The following is a 22,988-nucleotide window of genomic DNA, read 5'->3' on the forward strand; positions in this document are numbered from 1 at the left end:
ATTTTTAATTACCAAACTGAGGCTTTTGTTTGTTGAATTTTCACTGCAGCTATTATTTATTCCAATAATTCTGTATTTATTGATATGTTGGCTACTAGTGTGACAGACACAATATGTGTCTGATTTTCTTTTTTATTTTTATTATGGAAAATTTCAAATGCAGACAAAAGTAGAGAGAACAGTGTAACAAACCTCCATGTACCTATCATGCCTGCATGCATTCGTGCTTAGTCATATCCAACTCCTTGCAACCCCATGGACTGTAGCCCACCCAGCTCCACTGTGCATGGAGTTTTCCAGGCAAGAATACTAGAGTGGGTTGCCATTTCCTACTCCAATGTACCTGTCATAGCCTTCAACAATTATCTCTCCGTTATCAAGAGGGACTTTTAAAATGGTCATAGCAGCCAGCGTTTTTAAGGTTTACTATATGCAGAGTTTAGGATTATCTCCCTTAATCCTTACAACAGCCCTATGAGATAAGTGCAGTTATTGTCCCCATTTTACAGATGAGGAAACAGATGTCATGACAGACACGGCCCCATTTAACACGCAACCTGCAGTTGCCAAAAGGCCTTCTGGTTTGGGAATCCCTCAAAGCTGCTTTTGATGCTTAGACAGCAAGGAGATCCAACCAGTCAATCCTAAAGGAAATCAACCCTGAATACCCATTGGAGGGACTGATGCTGAAGCTGAAGCTCCAATACTCTGGCCACCTGATTCGAAGAGCTGACTCATTGGAAAAGACCCTGATGCTGGGAAAGATTGAAGGCAGGAAGAGAAGGATGAGATGGTTGGATGGCATCATCGACTCAATGGACATGAGTTTGAGCAAACTCTGGGAGATGGGGAAGGACAGGGAAGCCTGGCGTGCTGCAGTCTATGGAGTCACAAAGAGTTGGACACAACTTATTGACTCAACAACAACAAAGCTGATTTTAGATCCCAGCTTCTTCTGTACTGACTGTGACTTCAGGGGGGTTACTTAACCTCTCTGAGGCTCAATTTCCTCATCTATAAAGGAAAATGACAGATCTTCCTGATGGCTGGGTGGTTAAGACTTTGTGCTTCCAATGCAGGGGGCGTGGGTTTGCTCCCTGATTCCATATTCTGCACAGCGTGGAAAAAAAAAAATTAAAGGACAGTGGTAGTTCCCTCATGGGGTCGTGACAAGGATTAGATGAAACAACATATGGAAAAGGATTAGCACAATGTTGTCACTAGGCAATCCTGATAAATTACAATAGTAATTATTACTCTAAGCCCTTGTTCTCTGCTTGAAAACTGCTATAAAGCTGAATTTGGAGCTTGTAAGCAATCTAAGTGTTCATATGTGGAAAAGGAGAAGTTTGAATGGCAGGAATAACCTAAAGGACTATGAGTCAATCCAACTATGGCTTACCCACTCCACCCACCTTCAGCCCCCAAGGCCCTGCAAGTATCCTCCATACCGTCTGGAATTTTTTGTTTCATTCCTTTATGTAATCCTACCTGTTGCACTTCCCTTTGGGTTTCTCCTATCCCATTGTGGATTGCTATTTATTTGTTCTCCCCCCCTGCACCTAAGGGTGGAGAAGGAAATGGCAACCCACTCCAGTATTCTTGCCTGGAGAATCCCAGGGACGGGGAAGCCTGGCGGGCTGCCATCTATGGGGTCGCACAGAGTCGGACACGACTGAAGCGACTTAGCACCTGCACCTAAGGGAGCACAGCAGAATGCCAGGGGAAAGGGGAAGCAGAGATTTTGTAGGGGGGTGAGGGATCCTGTATCCAGCAGTGCCCCAGCTCCCCCAGAAGGTGGCTGCCCAGAAACATTGAGAGGTCAGAGGTCAGGAGGGCAGTGGAGGGGAAGGGGGCAGGAAAGAAAAGGAAGGATGTCTTTCTCTTCTCCCAGCCCCGTGCTGTACCAGCATTACTAGATTAGTTCAGCTCCTCAGCCTAGCTAAATTATGGGTTAAATAAGTTTTTAATGGATCCACGTGGAAATCAAATCACCACAGGTAACATTTCTTTTTTAGTGAAAGTTTCATTTTTTACAATGAAATCAGTTTGCCAGTTGAGATCCCCTGTCTCCCAGCTGCTAGGTTGGAAAAGACACACCACAGTCAACATAACACAGAAGGCACACAGTCGGGGTTAAAGTTTGGGGTTAGAAGGAGCTCGGGACTTCTTCAGATTGCCTGCCCCACAACCCTCCACCTCCCATCTCCCCATCTAAGTCTAAAATAGAATATGTCATGTCTCAAATACAGGCAGAGTTCCAGCCTGAATATGGCCAGACACGCCCTCACAGAAAAAGCTAGTTTCCATCTCCCTTGGAGCAGAAGAGATCACTATTTTGGCTTAAATTTTTTCTCCTCCAACCCCTGCTAAGCCAGATAAACAATGATTCTGTTGTGTCAACAAAGCACTTAATTAAACTGAGGACAATATCAATTAGAACTCCTGGATAAGATTTTCTTCCAGATAGTCGAAGCTTTGGAATTCAAGTGTCCTGTGTTTGATTATTCCAAAGCTCCTTGAGAACTGAGGTACGGAATCTGAGGCACAGAAAGCTTAACGAGTTGACAACAAAGGCACCACCAGTCTCTCCCAGAAACTAATCTAGACATCACTGTGTTTCTCTTCCTGGTCTAATGTTTACTGGCTATCAGGCTAATTTGTAAATGCTTGTGTGCTCGGTTGTGTCCAGCTCCTCGAGACCCCATGGAGCCTGCCAGGCTCCTCTGTCCGTGGAATTTTCCAGGCAAAAATACTGGAGCAGGTTGCCATTTCCTACTCCAGGGGATCTTCCCAACCCAGGGATCGAACCGGAGTCTCTTGTATTTCCTGCATGGGCAGGTGAATTTTTTTTTTTTTTTTTTTACCACTGTACCACCTGGGAAGCCCTTAAATGCTTAGGAAGATGTAAAATCTCCTTCCACAGAAGTGAGGATAAAGTGAATGAAGACAGGCAGGGAACAAGAAAGCTCTTCTCTGGCCTCGAACAAAACTGTACCTCCACCACACCTCCTTGTGGAGAACTTCTAAAACACTGTCCACTCGGCCTGTTTCCCCAGCACAAATTGCCTTGAGGATGTAAAAAGAGGGCCAGGATGTCAAGTGGCCCAGATGGGCAGGATGACCACAGGTCACAGGCACATGGACCACTGAGCAGACTTGTGGAGGGTGGAACCACGCTGTCATTTGGGGTCCCATGTGCTCCTCAGAAAGAGGCTGTGCAGGCAGACAGGGTTGTTTAGGGGCTTTGGGGGCAGGGGTCTGGCCACACACCATGTGGGATCTTTGTTCCCCAACCAGGAATCGAACCCTCACCCCCTGCAGTGGAAATGCAGAGTCTTAACCATCGGACCACCACCAGGGACGTCTCGCAGGCCGGGTTGTTGAATTGAGATCCTGGTGTTTCCTCTGGCCTCCTAAAGACCGAAGGTCTCCCCATCTTCCAGGCCAGGGAAACCTAGACAGACAAGGTCTCAGAGTGGGACTTGGGAAGGCCGAGTGCTGGCCTTACACGGCTGGTTCCCTCCGCGTCACCCTGAGTTGACAGTGTATACAGGGCTCAGATCCCTCCCCAGGCAGTCCAGCCATGGGGAGCCGCGCTCAGCCCCACCTGTGTCCCCATTCCTACTGCCTGCTTTTAGAATAGCTCCACAGGCTGCCAAGGGCAAGAAAGAGCCTGAGAAGGCCAAGTGCAGGGGAACTCGCCAGGCCCTTCAGCTCATAACTCCAGGCAGGAGTGACCTTTTCCAGGATTTGGTCCCCATCCCCAGTGACTTACTCATCCCCACTGGGATTCAGAGCCACCTCCCACCCCCACCTTCCAGGGAAGCGGAGGGACAGACTCTCGGCCAAGGAGGGGGCCTGGTGGTCCAAAGGAGCCTCTGACTCTTTTCCTTTTGTTTGCTCACAGGAGGGGACAAACGCCCAGTGTGCAGAGAGGTTTGATGTGACAACTTGATAGACCACATAAGGGTTTCAGCAAAGGCCTCCCGACCCCGCTCTCCATGCACTAAGATAATGCTGGGGTGTATAGCATATTTCAGATCTTGCCTACAAAGGCCCTCCTTCCTTCTGTTTTCCTTCTCCAGCCCAGCTGGCCCACAGGTTCCCAGAGACTCTTGGCAGCTTGCTCTCAGGCAGAACTGAAGTTGTGAACTGCGTGGGAGGCGGTGAGACAGCCAGAGTGTTGCAGCCTCCTTAATGTGGGGACAATAGCTCCTCTTGGAGCCACGAAGCTGCAGCTACAGAGATGGGGGACCCCAGTTAGAAAGGAGTGGGAGAAGTGAAGAGACACCGCAACAGATCCGAATCTGTGTGGCTCTGTGGGACGTATGGGGGGCGGGACAGTCTAGCTGGTTGTGTTAGAATCTCCTTCCCTTCTTAACATAAGACGTTCCGGTGGCTGCAGCCCATGGTTGTGAGCCTTCGAAAAACAACTTGAAAGGAGGAAGGAAAATTATCCAAGAGAGGGTTTCACCTTGAGTTTGTAGCTCAGATATTATAATCCCAGAGTAAGAAAGGAAATGATATTTATTTTATTTGATGGACGTCCTTTGTTGGTTTTCCTACTTTATATGTGTGTGCAAATTGATATTTGTACACAGCCAATAGCTGTCTTTTGTTCTGGCTTTCAAGTGACTCCCATTATGTTTACAGCGTGATAATAATCCTGGATTTTCCATGGCTCAGTCTGTCAGAGCATAAGATTAGCTCTTGAATTCATTAACAGTCATCTCCTTTTAAATGTCAGATAAATTCTTAAATGCCAAGCACTTAACACAATGGCTTCTGTGCAATTCAAATCAGCTTTACCAAATTAGCTCATTAATCTTTATTATTTCATTTCCTGAAGAGAAAGGCTTCCTGGGGTTTTTAGCAGAACATAATAATATTAAAGTATTTACAGTACAATACAGGTGAAGGAATGGGTTTTGATTTTCTGCTAAACATTTCACCCTTGCCTCAGTTTTATAATCATTCTCACTGAAGCAGACACATTAAAAAAAAAGCTTCAGGCATCTCTGCTTTCTTCTACTTGCCCTGTTTTCCTTCTTTCAATTTGTGTTTTCTCCTCCCCTCTACTCCCTGAGACCTTGACACCCTGTGACTATTTATTCTGCGATCTTTAAGAGCCTAGCGTGTGACTCTACCACCCAGAAAACAGAGGGGTGCCTCACAAGGTCCGGATGGAGTCAGAAGGCTGGGGCTGAACAGGCCTGGATATCAGGAACTCTCCTTTCCAAAGAATCCCTCCAAATAATCAGATACAGGCTATGCTGACTGCCAAAGATAGATCCTTCCAGGACTGGCTTCCTGTCACCCAGCTCTCTGCTCAAATGTCACTTCCCCAGAGAGGTCATCCCTGATCACCCAGAGGAAAACCCCACTCCTCCCCCACCAACCTCCATCCTATCACCATTTCATTGTCTTCATAGATTTATCACCATCTAAAATCACTCTGCTCGTTTATGTGTTTTTCTGGCACACACAGTATCACTCAATAAATAACAGTTAAATGAATAAAGCTTTCAAACTGTGGTACTAGAGAAGACTCTCTAGAGTCCCCTGGACAGCAAGAAGATCAAACCAATCAATCCTAAAGGAAATCAACCCTGAATATTTACTGGAAGGACTGATGCTGAAGCTGAAGTTCCAATACTTTGGCCATCTGATGCAAGGAGCCAACCCATTGGAAAAGCCCCTGACGCCGGGAAAGATTGAGGGCAGGAGGAGAAGGTGGCAACAGAGGATGAAATGGTTGGATGGCATCACTGACTCAATCGACATGAGTTTGAGCAAGCTCCGGGAGATGGTGAAGGACAGGGAAGCAAAGGGGCTGCAGTCCACGGGGTCACAAAGCGCCAGACTTTATTTAGCAACTGAAAAACAGCAAATGAATAAAGTGAAATGAAAAACCACCCCAATGCATAGCTTTCCTTTTCCTCTTATCACTACTTTCCAGAATCCTATTTATCTATTTAATCTTCTTTCCTTTCACCTCCCAAACCCCCTTGCTTTATAATGTATTTGTTAGAATACTTGAACGTAATAAGCGAAAACAGTGCTGTGTGGACTTCCCTGGTGGCACAGTGGATAAGAATCATCTTCCAGTGTAAAGAACACAGGTTTGAGCTCTGGTCCAGGAAGATTCCACGTGCCGTGAAGCAACTAAGCCCGTGTGCAGCCCACGCACCTACAGCCTATGCTCCACGACAAGAGAAGCCCTTACACCCCAACTAGAGAGGAGCCCCCGCTCTCCGAAACTAGAGAAAGCCTGCGTGCAGCAGCTAAGGCCCAGTGCAGCCAAAAAATAAATAAATGTTAAAAAACAGTACTGCACATTCCAGTGACTGTAGAGTCTCACTGGAAACATTCCATCAAGCTAGAATTGATGGCCCCTGAACCTTAGGGAGATGAGCCATACAGTCAAGAAGCTTGTTTTATCAAATGATTTATAAGCTAAGTGATTCAGAGAGACTTCTCAAAGTCTCTCAATTCCCTACTCTTTAATCTGAGCACCACATAAGGAGTTAAAATAATTCCAGCCATTGGATCGAGTCTTGGCTGTGTCTTTTGTCCTCCAACCTAACACAAAATCTTCTCTTGACGATCATGAAGAAACTTCCCTCAAAATCAGTGTTGTCTGATTTCTATTATTCCACCCAGTGACTCATGTATGGTTTTGGAAGCTAGAAAGCTTCAAATGCTTTGTTTGATTCTTTTTTGGACCACATGCTTTCATTTGATCTAGAAACAGGGAGGGGAGGTCTCACTTGGAGAAGCTAATCAGATATATAACTGAAATGACAAAAAAAAAAAAAAATGCGTATGTATTTGTCCAGAAAAATCTTTATCTCTAGCCCCATTTCAAAACAAAGGAAAAGGGTGTGGATGTTCATCAGAATGATGGCTGCTTATGGGGATTCACTGTTAATTCATCATTAACACTTAAAAGTAATACAAATGTGATGGAAGGGAGACCTATGCCCAGAGACAGCCATCCAAGAGTTAGTCTCCTAGAAAATATGGAAATGATCAAATCCACACCCAGGGTGATCTCATAGCACACTAATGTATGTGACCCCAGGAAATCAGCCCTGAAAAATAGCACGTCACTTTCCTCTGGGAATGAGGAACCCAGTCCTACGCAGAGGACAGTCCTCGAGGTCAGCACGTGCTCCCTGGATGTCTCTCTTGCCCTCCCCAACCAAGTTGGGCCATAACATGTAGCTTGTGCACAATGTTATCATTACTCTTTTTTTTCCCATGCTTTTTTATGGTGGTGAAAGTTATATAATATAAAATATACTTATTTTAACCATATTTAACTGTACAGTTCAGTGGCATTAAGAACTTTCACATTGTTGTGGAGGTCTCACCATCATCCATCTCCCAAATTTTTCACCTCTCCTAAACTGAAACTCTGACCCATTAAACACTAACTCCCTATCCCCAACCCCACGCCCCTACTCCCCAGCCCCTGGCATCTACCGATGTAGTTTCTGACTCAATGAATGTGTCTATTCTAGGTACCTTGTATGAGTGGAATCAAACTGTATTTGTTTGCACCTAATGTATATTGGAATGCATTTTAAGGTTAATTTATGTCCTACAGATTGTACCTTCTTTTTCTCCCCGTGTGGTAGGTTCTCATTAGTTACCTATTTTGTACATGAAGTGAAGTGAAAGTCGCTCAGTTGTGTCCGACTCTTTGTGACCTCATGTACACAGTCTATGGAATTCTCCAGGCCAGAATACTGGAGTGGGTAGCCTTTCCCTTCTCCAGGGGATCTTCCCAACCCAGAGATCAAACCCAGGTCTCCCACATTGCAGGCGGATTCTTTACCAGCTAAGCCACCAGGGAAGCCCTATGTATGTATTTTATGTATAGTGTATATATGTGTAAGCTGCTGCTGCTGCTGCTGCTAAGTCACTTCAGTCGTGTCCGACTCTGTGCGACCCCATAGACGGCAGCCCACCAGGCTCCCCCATCCCTGGAATTCTCCAGGCAAGAACACTGGAGTGGGTTGCCATTTCCTTCTCCATATATGTGTATATATATATATAAATCTTAATATCCCAATTTATCTCACCACCCCCTCTCCTCCCTTGGTGTCTATACGGTTGTTCTCTATGTCTGTGTCTCTATTTCTGCTTTGCAAAAATGTTCTTCTGTACTATTTTTCTAGATGCCACATATACGTGCTAATATACGATATTTGTTTTGTTTGGCCAGTATGTAGCAAGTGTGTATTCATTTCCTGACCCTGTGCAGGGCATGGCAGGTACCTGGGAACAGGACAGCCATGGTTTCCAGCCCTCGTGGAGCTTATAGTCAGTCTGGTGGGGAGGAAAAGTTGGCTGCACATGCATGAGCGTCTCTCTGGGCACGGTGGGAAGAGCTGTGTTCTTTGAGATGTCACGGGAGGCACAGATGAGCCAGACCCAAAGGATGAGGAGGAGTTAAAAGGGAGGGGTGTGTTCCCCAGAGATGGGGAGCATGTGGGCAGCCTTGCTCCCGGAACTGAAAGGTCGGAGCTGACGGCAGCCCTCTGAACTTGCTCTTCCCACGGTGAGGTCAATGGTTCCTACAGAGAGCCCCACCAAAATTCCCCTCGCCTCCTTCAGAGTTTGCTCAAACACTGCTTTCTTGTAGGGGTTGTGGGGGTGGGGGGGGGGCGGTCCTTGACTACTTAAAATTGCAACCTCCATCACCTTCCCCAGCTGCTCCTCACTCCCCTCTCTGCTTTATTTTTCTCCATATCACCAGTAACCTTCAGATGTAACTGATGTTCCACCTATTTGCTTGTTACCTCATCCCTCTCAGTGGAATGTATGTGCAGTTTTCCTGAGAGTGAAGCCTCTGTCTGCTTCTTGCACTGCCGCATGCTTTCTCCTGGGCATAGAACAAGCACACAATAAGTATTTGTTGAATGACTGAATGAGACAGGAAAGATAGTCCAGGGCCAGGCAAGAAGAGTCATGTAAACCTTCTAAGCGGGTTGGCCTTCATCCTGAAGGGAAGGCCTTTGAAGGTCTTAAGCAGAAGAATGATGTGGTCCAGTTTGCATCCGGAAAAAGCACCTTGGTTGCAGTACGGAGCGTGGGCTGGCAAGCAAGTTCAGGATATGCTTTGTCATGCTCTGTGGGGTGACAACATTTGCATGTTGTGGCCATAGGAGATCAGAAAAGCCCCCGGACACCTCCACCAGCCCATTCTTCCTTCCCTCTCTGCTAGATTTGTTCAAATCACTCTTTCTAACACATCAAATACATTTTAAATTTGGAGATAAACTGAAGTCTTGATATAACTGTGTTTGCTGCAAGGCAGATTTAATAACTGTTCATGGAAGCTGTAGAAGTAGCAAAAAGATCTCATCAAAAAAAGGAGTTCAGAAAAAAAAAAAAGTTCAGGGCAGTCCATGATTTCGGCTCTGTATTTACCTGCTGTGTGACTTTGGGCAAGTTACTTAACCTCCAAGAGCCTCCAGTTCCTCATCTGCAAAATGGGGCTAGCAATATATGCCTCACAGAGCCGTTAGGAGGATTATATAAAGTGACTCCTACCCGGCAATACAGTAAGGTGCCTTTTCCCACTTTCCCATCATGCTGACTCCAGGTGTGAATTCATAACCAGACTCAAGTTATCCTCCACACATATGAGTCCCCTGTCTCTTCCATGGTAAAAATAGGTGTTACTATTAGTGTTCCAACGATGAAGAATTGCTTTCTATAAATATTTGGGGATTCAGACTAGCTCTTGTCGCACTGTATATCATTCCTATGAATGCTGGGCTTTCTGCTTCTCTTCACAGGGAGCCCAGCAGTCCTTGGAGGCAGCAGCTCAGAAGACAGGAGAGCCTCAAAGTTGTATAAATAAAGGGCTGATATGTTCAAACAGAAAAGAATTTTACACGCGCAAGCTGCACCTCGACATGACGCCGTTCCTGAAGGTGATCTCACACTGAGAAGACGAGGGGTTTTATAGACACATACACAGGGATTCCAGTTAATACACTTCTGCATGGTACAAAAAAACAGCTTCAGAAGTCCCTCAGAGTTCCTGCTTTATCAGAAGGGACAGAAAATAGGCAGCTTGTAGCAGAGGAAGATAGAACAAATTAGGACAGTAATCACAGGCAGCCATCGGGGACAAATCAGTTGGGTGTCTGGTTTGGTTGGTGGAGGACAGGGAAGAGAGAGGAGAAAGGATAACCTTGAACCACTCATAAAACTGGTAAATATAACTCATTTTATCTTGACAGTTGTTACAATAATTGTTACTGTTTTACCATTGTAAATGGGCAGAGCTGATAATCCTACTATAGAGAAGGCTAACTCTTGAATTAACTATTTAGAAGGCAACTGCCAATCCTCTTCTGGATGTCTGACCCTGTTTTCACTAGGAGTTCATTACTTTCCCAAGCTCAGCTTCAATTCAGCTAAGGGTACTGAGAGTTCCTGTGGTGGGGATGGCACTTGTCCATCTTTGCAATACGCCCTCCTGCCCTGGCATCTAACAGCAACTGGCTCATGGAAGAGGCTTCCTAAATGCTCCATAAGTGGATCCCCTTCTCATCCCACAATCCTCTGACTTAAGAGCCTCTTTCTCCCCATTATTTGCCCCCCTCAGAGGTGAATGAACAAGAAATAAATGACCTTGGAGTGAAATAAACTGATCAGGATCAAAGCAAGTCTTGGCCTGGAAGCATCTCAGGTCCTTCATACTACCCTCAAAAAACAAGATCCCAGGTCCTTGATAAGAAGTGGTGACTAAGAAAGATAGAAACAAAGGTGAAGACGTCAAACACTCATGGGGCTCATGATGGGAGCACTTTCCAGTGCTGTAGACTGGCAGGGACTTCCAAGTTCACGTGGGTCACCCTCCTAACCTCACTGGTCCAGAGTTCTTAGGTTCCAGCTGCTTTGAGTGGTCCCAGTCCCAGCTCTGCCAGGTGGGGCTTTGATTCCGAGTCACGTATGCCCCAAATCTGTCTCTCTCCATGGCTGGGTTTTTCTTTCCTGTTTCCTCTTAGATAGGCTCTTTCCCCATGGTTTCAAGATAGCCATGAGCTTCTGTTTTCTAAATCACTGGCCTAGCTTGAGTCACATGGCCATGCACAAATGAAATCACCATGGCCAGAGGAATGGAAGACACTGATTTTCCCAGCCTGGAGCCATAGGAACTCAGAGTAGGGAGGAGAGGAGTGTTTCAAAAAGGCAAACTTAGAAGAAGAGAATGGTTCTGGGAAGCAAACCTAAAGATTTTCCTAGAAGTATTCAAAATAATTACTTTGATTCATTATTCATCGTATGCCACCAAAACAATGTACCACAGTCTGGGTGGTTTAAACAATGGAAATTTATTTTCTCACAATTCTGGAAGCCAAAAGTCCAAACTTAAGGTGTCAGCAGAGTTGATTTATTCTGAGGTCTTCTCATGGCTCGTAGATAGCCGTCTTCTCTCTGTGTCTTTACGTGATCTTTCCTCTACACGTCAGTGTCCTAATCTCCTCTTGTTTAAAGACATCAGTCGTATTGGCTTATAGACCATTCAAACAACTTCATTTTACCTCTTTAAATATCCTGTCTCCAAACACAGTCACATTCTAGGATACTGAGGGTATTCTTCAACATACGAATTTCAGAGAAACACAATTCATCCCCAAACACTTATGTTAATGAAACTATGCTCTTCTTTTCCTTAGCAACACTTTAGTTCTTCCCTTAGGGCTTGAAGAATTATGGTTGATGCTTCCTGGGATGCGATATCGTCATTAGCACTATTCATTCATTCAACTCATAATGAGCATCCACTACCTACTGTGTGTCTGGCACTTTCTGGGCCTTTGAGATACATCAACAAACAAAACAGATAAAGCCTTGTCCAGGCAACGTATATGGTAAATTAATAACTGCTATGTAAATAAGACAAGAACATATTTATGGAGCCTCTAGAAGCTGCAAGTGAGGGATTTTACAATTTTTGTGTGTGTATTTAGTGTCCACAGTGCTTTCCTGTTACACGTTTTCATTCAGCAATTTTGGCACCATATTATAGAAGGAAAGGCACTGTCATCCCCAAGGCCCACTTTCTAGTCCATCCTTTTCAAGACTCACAGAAATTATAACTCAGTCTGCTTCTGCATGAGACTGATGGGGACACTGTAGACTTTCTGACTCCCAGACCAGTCCTTGCCCCTCATACTACATCTTTTCTTGCAAATGTTCAGTGTTAACAGCTCTCCCTAGATAGACCTTCTGCTTGCTGAGGTGGCAGCTGCCAGACTCTTAGGGGCTGCCTCGCAGAAAGACTCAAATCTCAGGATTGTACATCAAAGGATGGAAAGCTCAAATCAAGAAAGGCACACAGGCTGTTCAACTCAGTCTATACTTTTCATCTCTGCACTTCCTGCCTAGTCACGGGGCACTTCATTCATTTTTGGCTGGTGCATGTAGGAAGCAGTGCACATTTCAGGGGATGAGGGTAAGAAACAAAAATATTGGAGCAGAAAAGGGAAATGGAAGGGAATATAAATAATCACAATTGCTAACATGAATGAACAATTGTTCTGTGCTAGGCTCTGTTGTAAATTTTACATGCAAGAACTCATTTAACTCACAAAGCGAATCTAAGAACTAGGTAGCATTATCCCATTTTACAGATGAGAAAAGTAAGGTCTTGAGAGGTGAAGTGACTTCTCAAATGTCATACAGTTGGTCAGGCAGCCCTGCGCCAGAGTCCATGTTTTGTTTGTTTGTTTGTTTCTTGGGCACACCTCATGGCACGAAGAAACTAGCGCCCCCTGCAGTGAAAGTGTGGTCTTAACTGCTGGACCACCAGGGAAATCCTGCTGCTGCTGCTGCTAAGTTGCTTCAGTCGTGTCCGACTCTGTGCAACCCCATAGACGGCAGCCCAGCAGGTTCCCCCGTCCCTGGGATTCTCCAGGCAAGAACACTGGAGTGGGTTGCCATTTCCTTCTCCAGTGCATGAAAGTGAAAAGTGAAAGTGAAGTTGCTCAGTCGTGTCTGACTCTTAGCGACCCCATGGACTGCAGCGCACCAGGCTCCTCCGTCCATGGGATTTTCCAGGCAAGAGTACTGGAGTGGGGTGCCATTGCCTCTCCGAGAGAGATCCTGGGACCCATGTTTTCAACCACTTCGCTATAAAACTTCCCTGCAGGCCTCAGCTGAGTCCTATCCAATCAAAATCAGCGCCTACCAAATTAGATAAGCATCCAACACAGCTCCTTCTAGAAAATTCCATCCCTAAGCGCTCATCCAGTCTTTTGCAGGAAGATTTTCTGATTCTGCGGGGCTCTGCCATTCCCCTCCGTTTCACCTGCGTTCTGTGGAGTCAGCATAAAGCTTTGTCTCCCCATGATCGCTCATTTCCCTTCAGACAGGATACATTGAGCATCTACTGTGTATCAGACACTGTTAGGCGCTGAGTGTACAGAGATGAATCATCGCCATCCCTGGCCTTCCAAGGAATCTGTAATCTAAGAGGCAGATAAACAAAGAAGTGGATAGTATCAGCACAGTTTTGTGCAGAGGTCAGCCCAGGTTGCTACAGGAGAGACGCCTTCATTTATTACACGTGGAATCCTCCTCAGATTCAAGAACCTCTTTATAACACTGAAGGCAATGCTGTCAGCCCATTTTCTAGGATAATCTGTATCAGGCTTAGATCTGGGGAAACATGATCAACCCAGAGTACATCTGGGTTCACATAAAAATTGACCCAGGTTTTTTCTTTTTAAATCTATTTTTTGTAAAAGAAATGGTAATTGATGAATAAATTAAGATAGAGATTTCTTTCCCTGGGAATTTTAATAAATTATCAGGGTTAGGTCATGGTAGTGGGGAAGAAAATAGCAATAATGCCAATTAATGCTAGATACAGAATTGAGTATGCTTATACTCGACACTGACATCAAAGGGTATGTACGTTATGCCCAGAGGATATGAAGAATGAGAAATAAGCCTCCACCTCACAGCCATCACACAGGCAGTCATCGCTTGGTGCCCTTGAATCCCGACAGAGGGACCTGCCTGAAATGGGGTACCCTGAGTTGTCCCCTGTCCTTGGTTAGGAGTCAGGTGTTACTTGGATGTAACTTACGCAGGCAGGTGTGGGTACATCCTGCCAAGAAGAGTCTGGCTGTCACTACCCTGAACCCTGTGGTCAGGTGGGGAAGAGACAACATGGATTTCAGTGAGGAGAAGTAACGGCAAAACGATGCTTGATGCTCAAGACGTTGTCCAGAGGTGGAGTGGGCCCCTGAGGAGGGAAGTTCCGGTGCCTAGAGTCATTGAAACCTACTTTGTTGACCACCAGTAGGCAAGTTGCAGATGAATCCCAAGCTGGTTTCCAGATGCGATGACCCCAGGACACTTGAAAATAATTTTGCCAGCAAGAATATTCAGGGCATTGAGTCTGTGATAGTTCCTCCCAAAAAAAAGCCCGAATTAAGTGGACTCTTATCAATATTAAAGTATCTGACCAGCAGTTGGGAAGCCCTGGGTGTTCTCGGACTCTGAGCAACCTTGTCACACTGTGGGACTCCTCTTCAGCTGCCTCTTCAGTAAGATGGACATAGTAATACTGGAACCTCCCTACCTACCTCTCAATGGTGAGGCGAGAATTAGACGAAATAATAATTTTCAAAGAGTTTTCACATCTATAAAGGATTCAATTCACAAAGAAGAAAGAAATATTCACTGATCCCTGCTAAGAGCAGGCCTTCCACATATTAAACCTTATTTAATTTCCCCCACCCCCTTCCTGGTAAGTGTACAGTTCACCACTGTGCAGATGAGGAAACTGAGGATTGGTGAGCTGAGCGAACCAAAGAGTGATGTAACTGGTGGGAGAGGGAGCTAGTTTTCAAAGCCACCAAACCTACAATTCCTCTTATTGATAAGGTTTATCTGCGCTGTTCCTGAGAAGAATTTAATTGTATATCTTTGTTTAGCCTTTCAGTACCTGGAAGAGGAACAGAGATTTAATACTTTCATCTTAATAATGCAAGATACCTTATGATTTTCATAAATCCATTTGCTTTATTGAAGAATAAATGTGAGATCTTTTTAATACATGAGAAAAATTGTACGACCTTGCAGTTGAAACTCACAAATGAGACCCTGATTCCCTTCAAGCATCAATAAGGCATTGAAATTGGTCATATAATGCATGTGTTAAATGATATGTTACAAAGAATTTCCAAATATATTTTCCTAATTTAGCTTTTCAAGAACTCTCTACAAAATGTATCATTACTCCCATTTCACAGATGGAGAGGCTATGATCAGTCATACAGCGTGAGGCCAACTGGAGCCCCACCTCTGGCTCCTGCTCCCCCTCCGCCCTGTAGTTCTTTCCCGGAGCCTGCTATGGGCCTAGAAGTACCATGCTCAGATAGGGGGCTGGGTGTGAGGGGAGAGGGCAGGGCCAGTGGAAGGTTCTCCAAGAACAGCTGAGACCTTCAGGACACCTGGCCCAGCCCCTGTCTGTTGCAGAAACTGAGGCTCAGGAAGTAATTACCTCACATGACCTGTAAGGCCTGAGATGTAGCATCCAAGCTTCAGTGCACAAGGTCTGAGTCCAGGGCCTGCACCCCAACCCCTGGGGCAACTGTCTCTCTTGTCTGGTTTTAGCACTGCAGTTTGTGTTTACCAAGTGTTTGTTACCATCCCCACTCACCCACACCCCTCCCCAGCCCTAGAATACCACACTGTTGCCAGCACTCTTTCTAAATACAGCTCAGTCATGCCACTGGTTTGCTTGAAATTTCCTACCACGTCCCCATTGGCCTTCCGGTTAAATCCTGGCATCAAAAAATGTATTTCTTTTATAAATAGAAAAATAGAGCAAACAAAAAAAAATATTTTTTAAAACTCCAGACTGCAATATGCAATATCTGGCTGGCCAGAGTCTGATTCCCACTGTCTGGGCACTGAAGCCATGCCGAACATCCCTGGCGCCAGCACAGCCTCCTTGCTCTGCGGGAACTGCCCGCCTCCCCTTCCCCACAGGACTTAGCACCACGTCCACTGGTAAACAAACCTCCCCAGCCTAATTTAGCTTCACTTCCCCTGAGGTCCTGCAGAAACCTGTCATATCACTACATTTATCACACTGCATGGCAACGGTGAGATTTCTTGTTTCTCTACTGAGAAACAAGTTACTGAGCTTCTCACAGATTTTTTCAGCTCGGTGCCCCCGGCGTCCAGCACAGTCCCTTGCGCACAACAGACACTCAATATATAGTCGTAAGCTGAATGAACAGATGAAGAGTGAATGACCTGGCCAGAATAACTGAGCTGGGATCTGAATTTTCTGTCCTTTGGTTTGTTTGGCTCACTTGAGTATTATTGCCGTGTTTCAATCATTGCTTTTGTAACTCATTAAAAGCGACAGCATTTTATTTAGTTTTAGTTTTTCCAGTTCAAATCTTGAATTCAAAATATATTCAGGAGGTTTAAAATATTTAACTATAAAAGGGTATGTCTCCCAGTTGGGCTCCCTCCCCATCCCACGCCACTATTGGCTGGTTTTCTGTGTACCCTTCCTGGGGTAGAGACATATTTTATATATGTTTTCACATATTATACTGGAGGAGGAAATGGCAACCCACTCCAGTATTCTTGTCAGGAGAATCCCATGGACAAAGGAGCCTGATCCATAGGGTCAAAAAGAGTCAGTCAGTACTGAAGTGACTTAGCAGGTTACGTATTATACACATTGCTTACGGTCTTACTTTTTTGTTTTACTTAATATATCTTGGAGTTCTACTTCAATTCATTAAGAGATCCTTTTTAATGGTTGCATCGTATTCCATCGTGTAAATTACCGTGATTTACTTAATACATCCCCAGTTGATGAGACATGTAAGTTGTTTCTAATATGCTGCAATGAATGACCTCAGATGTGTCTTTTCACATGTGTGTTCATGTATGTAAAAAATAATAGGTTTTTGACACCTTTCTAAGCAACAGGCAGAATTTTTTTTCTTAAGGCCACACCACATGGCTTGTGGGGTCTTAGTTCCCGGACCAAGGATTGAGCCCACACTCTTGGCAGTGGGAGCAGGAAGTCCTAACCACTGGGCCACCAGGGAACCCCCCAGAATTTCAAATTAAAGCTATTTATGTTTCTAACGGGGACTCATCAGAAAATTGTCTGCATCTCTCCATCTGTGAAAGGAGAAGAGTATTTCTTGCTCCTGAAAGCTGATAGCTGCTTGCTATTAAGACTGAAGGTTTATTCTTCTGGGCTTTGAAATTCTTCCAAAAGAGGAAGCTTGTTTTTCCCTTTTAATCCAATTTCCTGTTAGACTAAAAAGATTTATAAACAGGATTTTAAAAAATTTATCTGTTTTGTAGTCTTCTAACAGCAGTTTACTAGACTGAGGCAGGTTTTTCCTGCAATCGTTTTTTTTTTAAAAACCTTTCCATTTACTCAGGGATGAATTTTTCTTTTTTTTTTTTTTTAACTGCATCAGGCCAAATCTGCTTTGTCTCCAAACGGACACATGCAAAAGAAGGAAAGTTACTTACCTGATGTAGGTTTTCTTAGTCAGAATATCTTAGCAGCCACAAACACTAAGCTAACAGGTGAGAAGCACACCGGGTAAAAAGCCACCAAGCAAGCAGAGAATGTCAAAACAAATTAGCAGATAATTGTCTCTTCTCAAAGCAGCTTATGTATTTGATGATAAAGTGACTGACTGTCAGCTAAAGGGTGAGGAACTGGAGTCCCGGGGGAGGCTTCTAGGGCCTTCAGATTCCTTCTCCATGGCTGAAGTGAAGCTGTGTATCACACAGATTCAGGTGACAAAGGCCAAGAGCTGGCCTTATAGAACACTGGGGGCTTTATTTGAGTCACTGACTCAACCCGCCACATTTCCTTGGCAACTTAAGAACTGCTCTTCCTGCCCTCTAGAGAAGAGCCATGGTTCTCAATCCTGGCTGCATATTGGAATCACCCAAGAAGCCTTAAAGATGCTCCAGCTCCAGAAAGTCTGATTTTAATGTTGGAGGTTAGGGCCTAGGAATCTTCAATCCTAAAGGAAATGAGTCCTGAATATTCATTGGAAGGACTGATGCTGAAGCTGAAACCCCAATACTTTGGCCACCTGCTGGGAAGAGCCAACTCATTGAAAAAGACCCTGATGCTGGGACAGATTAAAGGCAATGGAGAAGAGGGTGGCAGAGGATGAGATGGTTGGATGGCATCACCAATTCAATAGACAAAAATTTGGGCAAACTCCAGGAGATGGTAAGGGACAGGGAAGCCTGGTGTGTTACAGTCCATGGGGCTGCAGAGTCAGACATGACTTGGAGACTGAACAACAACAACTGCCTAGGAATTTTTTTTTTTAAGTTCCACAGATAATTCTAAGATGCAGTCAGTGTTGAGGACCATCATTATAGAGATTTCTGGGTTGTGGGATTGCAAGCAGCTTGTATCACTCAGAGAAAGAAGAAAGGGTTTCACGTGGTAAGAAATCCAATCCATGGTTATCCTGGAAACCCCACAAGCCTGACCCTTTTGCTCCCTCACTTCAATCCCTCAGTACCTTCCATCTGTTTTCAAGGCAAAGACCAAGGTACTGAGAGTCTAACTTGTCCCCAACCTTTCCACTTTGCCCCCTCTCTGCAGTGGTCACACTGTGGCCCCCCCGAGTCCCTGCGGGTACCTCGCTGCCTTCTGTCAGTCCGTCTTTGCCAGCGACATTCTTTCCCCAAGTATGTCAGGCATGGAGCACAGCTTGGACAGGCAGACAAGCCTTCCCCAGAATGACGGATGAAGACAGTGCTCAAGGTCACTGTTAAGCCCACCTGGCTCTTCAGGGCCATTCACCCTGGCAGCAGCCTTCTTGGACACTTAAGTCAAAATAAACTGACAAAGGAGGAGAAGAGACCACTAAGAAAACTGGATTCCCTTATAGCAAAGGGCATGGACCCTAGGAGTGCTTGCATTTATTGTGTCTTATGTATCTTTTGTTGTTGTTACCTAACAGGCAAGTAGAGAAGAGATGGATGATCATGAAGAAGGTGGAGAACTCAGAGAAAATCATCCAGACGCTCAAGGTAGAGACAGTTGGGTTGGGTTTTATCATATCTGATTACAATAATTGTGGGATGAATTGCGCATCTGTGCATTGTTCAAAGATGTTAATGAGGAATGACTGTTCCATTTCCTGTCAGGCCATGGGTTGGAAGGCAGAGTATAGACTCTGATGCACTCTTAATGCATCACAAGCCAACTGATAATGACATGCTTTTATGTCCTTGGACTTGAGAGATTTATTTCCTGCCAGCGGCTGCAGATTGATGGAAGGCAGTGGAGACTTTGGGGCATTACAAAAAGACCCCACATGCATGTCTGTCTCTGGCTTCTCTTGCTTTCCCCAGCACTTGGGTATGCAGGTGAGGGACCTTAGATTCCCTGTCTGGAGGGACGACCTTTCAACAAAGGGAGACCAGCATCTTTGGAGACCCAGCCCCTGACACCCACAGCTCTGGGTGACCAGAGCTGTTTGAATGTGACTTCCTCCAAAAACGATGCTGCATTTGATAATGATGATGACTCTGGGAAAGATTGGGCCCAGAACTAGGCTTTGGGGCATACCTCATATTCTCATACCTTGAACTGGAAGCTCTTCCCTGGCGGGGAGCACCTGGGCTTGCTACAGGATGCTTCAGTTAGCTAGGCCCAGGTCCACAGAGGTGGATTTTATCCTCATTGCTTCTTGCAGGAGTGGAAACAGTTGTGTGAGAAACACTTGCATTCTCAAGGAGTGGATGCAGGGTCCGCCAGAATTGCGTTTGTGGATTGCTGTATAAAAGCGTCCAGCAGAGGGAGCCAGAAGGTGAAAGTGAAGTTGCTCAGTTGTGTCTGACTCTTTGCGACCCCATGGACTGTAGCCCACCAGGCTCCTCCATCCATGGAATTTTCTAGGCAGGAGTACTGGAGTGGGTTGCCATTTCCTTCTCCAGGGGATCTTCCCAACTCAGGGATCGAACCCAGGTCTCCCGCATTGCAGGTGGACGCTTTACCGTCTGAGCCACCAGGGAATCCCTAGAGGGAGCCAGAGAGGGCTGAAATCCCGCCTCTGCTATGTTCCCAGGCGCTCCACCCCTGGGTGCATCCACCCAGGGGAGGCTCCTTTGCCTACTTGGTCCTTCTACTGGGACACCTTTCTGTAAGTCACATAAGGTTCTCTGGATAGTCGGTCAGCAGCAGATCTGAACAGATGAGTGGAGAGCCTGGGCTCTGGAGATGGACTACCTACCTCTTCCTTAACCTCCCCACCTCAGTATCCTGTTTTCAGAGACGAAAACAGGACTGCCCTTGGACTACCCCTGTGGTCCAGTGGTTAAGACTCCTAGCTCCCACTGCAGGGGGCGCGGGTTTGATCTCTGGTCGGGGAACTAAGATCCCACATGCTGCATGGCTTGACCGGAAAATTGTCAGGAAAAAAAACAAAAAACAAAAAAACAGTACTGCCCTGCCCTCATAAGTTTGCATGAGGGATAAATGAAGTAATTCATGTACCATAGCCCTTTAATGAATATGAATCTCAACTTGGATATCTCAATGAATAACCATGTACCCTCATCACAGCCACATTTTACCAGTCTGTGAAATGATGGCACGATTCTTCCTATCCTGTCTGGACCCTCATAGGGTGAGAGAGACCATAGAACTTACTGGAGATAAGAGTGCAAGTCATGGATTTGGGGGTTGCACCCTAACTTGATCTTTTTCTAGTTTCTATCTTTTGCTATTTTTTTCAAATGACACTCCCCTCCCAAAATTAATTTTAATATTCATTATAATTTTATACTCATTTTTAAATTTTTCATTGCTTCTGAATATCAGACAATAAAATACTACAGTAGCCTGATCCCTGTGTTCAGTCAAACTTTTAAGCAAGGTTTCTGCTGACCTACGTCTCCTGCCACTTCCGTTTTAAAAGCTGAGTAACAATAACCAGGGAAATGTATTCCGGTCTTCATATCTTCCATATTGTAAATCGCATATCCAGACTGTGAACACTGATGAGGCTCCAAGGTCTTGGCCAAGTGCAGTGGAGGTTTTACGCAGTGCAGAACATGGCCAAATCTAAGCAATGACCAAGTCAGTCAAAACAGATTTCCTGGGAGGGACAGGCCCCGGCTCAGTTCCATAAAGGTTACTCAGACAGTCTTTTACCCAGTGAAATATCACCACAGAAAATTAAAGAAAGCATTTGCCTGTCCCGAATGATAAATGCTAATGTTCAAAAAGGATTTCAAATCTTTGAAGGGAAAAAAAGGAGGGAGTGCCAAGGAATTTTTTTTAACTATTTAAGGATCAGTTTTCCCCTCATGGGTCTTACAACTAATTGTCAGGATTTTTTTCCTCCTCTAAATTAAGTAGTGAGCTGCAAGATTAACTATAAGCAATGAGCCAGGGCCACATCCAGTGAGAATACCCTGAGTCTTGGACTTGCTGAGAACACAGCATGCAAGTTTTCACAAGACAGTTCAAAACAGCAACCCCCAAGTCAGAGAGGGCTTGGGAAACAGCTCTTATTTTAAATATGAAACTTTTCTTTCTGCCTCTCTTTCTCACCCCCGAAGTCCAAGGAAGGGATAAAATTTCCATTCTTTTTTTTTCTTTTTGGCTGCACTGGGTCTTCATCCCTGGCGTGGACTTTCTCTAGTTAAGGTACACAGGCTTCTCATTGTGGTGGCTTCTCTTGTAGCAAAGCAAGATCTTCAGTAGTTGTAGCACAGGGATTTAGTAGTTGTGACTCTCGGGCCCTAGAGCAGTAATTGCTCTGCTTCTGCTGCTGCTGCTAAGTTGCTAGGCTTCAGTAATTGCAGCACATGGGCTGTGAGGTTGTGGCACATGGGCTTAGTCGCTCCTCTGCATGTGGAATCTTCCCAGACCAGGGATCGAACCCATGTCCCCTGCACAGGCAGGAAGATTCTTATCCACTGGACAACCAGGGAAGTCCAAAATTTCCATTCTTCTTTCAATTCTTGTTTATTTCTTAGGCCAACTGCTCTCAAACTTCAGTGTGCCTCAGAACCACGTGGAAGGCTTGTAAAAATAAAGATGTCTGGGCCTCCAGAGTTTCTGACTCACTAGATCTGGGCTGAGGTCATAGCATTTACAATTTTATTAAATTCCTCAGTGATTCTGAGGCTAGTGGTCCAGGGACCACACTTTGAGAACCACAATCTTGGGCCTTGCTTCGAGGATTTATCTCTCTGAATTTGACAGTGACTCAGTTTAATCTGTTCTTTTGGACATAATAGGAGTATGAACATTGGAGAGCTTTGTTTAGGCAGCATCACAATAATCAAGAGCATCTATTATTGGGAATTCCCTGGTGGTCCAGCGGTTGGGACTGTGGGCCATGGGCCTGGGTTTAATTCCTGGTCAGGGAACTAGGATCCTGCAAGTCTCACAGTACAGCCAAAAGAAAAAAGAGCACCAGTTATCAAATCTGAGTCCCTGGGTTCAAATCCTGGTTCCACCTCTTACTAACTGCAGCCTTGGGTAAGTTACTAAACTTCTCTGGGTATCTTTTCATCTGTAAAACAGGGATCCTATAGTACTTCTCTTGTGGGGTGGTTGTGACATACAGGAGTTAATACACACAGTGTGCTTGCAAGAACGCCCGGCACACAGTGAGTACTCACTGAAGGTTAGATACAGTCTACTTCTTAAATACCTTGGTTTAGTAGCCCTATCAGGAAAGACTTGTTCTCGGTTTAACATGATGGAACATAATGATTTACTTACTTTCCAAATCCGTCTCATTTGCAGGGAGGCAGGGTGGGGTTACTGGCTCTCAGGGACTGACTGAGTCCTCTTTGAGAGTCCTTCTTCTGCTGAGGTCCAGGGCCAGGTAGCAGACCCAGTCTGAATGAGGTCATGTTGCAGTAGTGACAGAACCCCTCGGAATGTGGCAGACCTTAAA

At 45.2% G+C, this 22,988-nt stretch overlaps 1 protein-coding gene across 5 annotated transcripts in view; it reads left to right on the forward strand.

The window, feature by feature from the left end:
* The window catches only part of KIAA2012 (KIAA2012 ortholog), a 126,127-nt gene that overhangs the window by 63,778 nt on the left and 39,361 nt on the right, over positions 1–22,988 (forward strand). For all 5 annotated transcript variants that reach the window (XR_003514882.1, XR_003514885.1, XM_027564505.1 and 2 more), the window contains 2 exons: positions 9,816–9,953; positions 19,029–19,098. Coding sequence is in view for 3 of the 5 variants with exons in the window: in XM_027564505.1 (XP_027420306.1) it covers positions 9,816–9,953; positions 19,029–19,098 (208 nt within the window). In the remaining 2 variants the exon portion in view is untranslated. The remainder of the gene's footprint in view (positions 1–9,815; positions 9,954–19,028; positions 19,099–22,988) is intronic.

The sequence above is a fragment of the Bos indicus x Bos taurus genome, chromosome 2 (genome assembly GCF_003369695.1).
Source record: "Bos indicus x Bos taurus breed Angus x Brahman F1 hybrid chromosome 2, Bos_hybrid_MaternalHap_v2.0, whole genome shotgun sequence".
Classification (NCBI taxonomy): domain Eukaryota; kingdom Metazoa; phylum Chordata; class Mammalia; order Artiodactyla; family Bovidae; genus Bos; species Bos indicus x Bos taurus.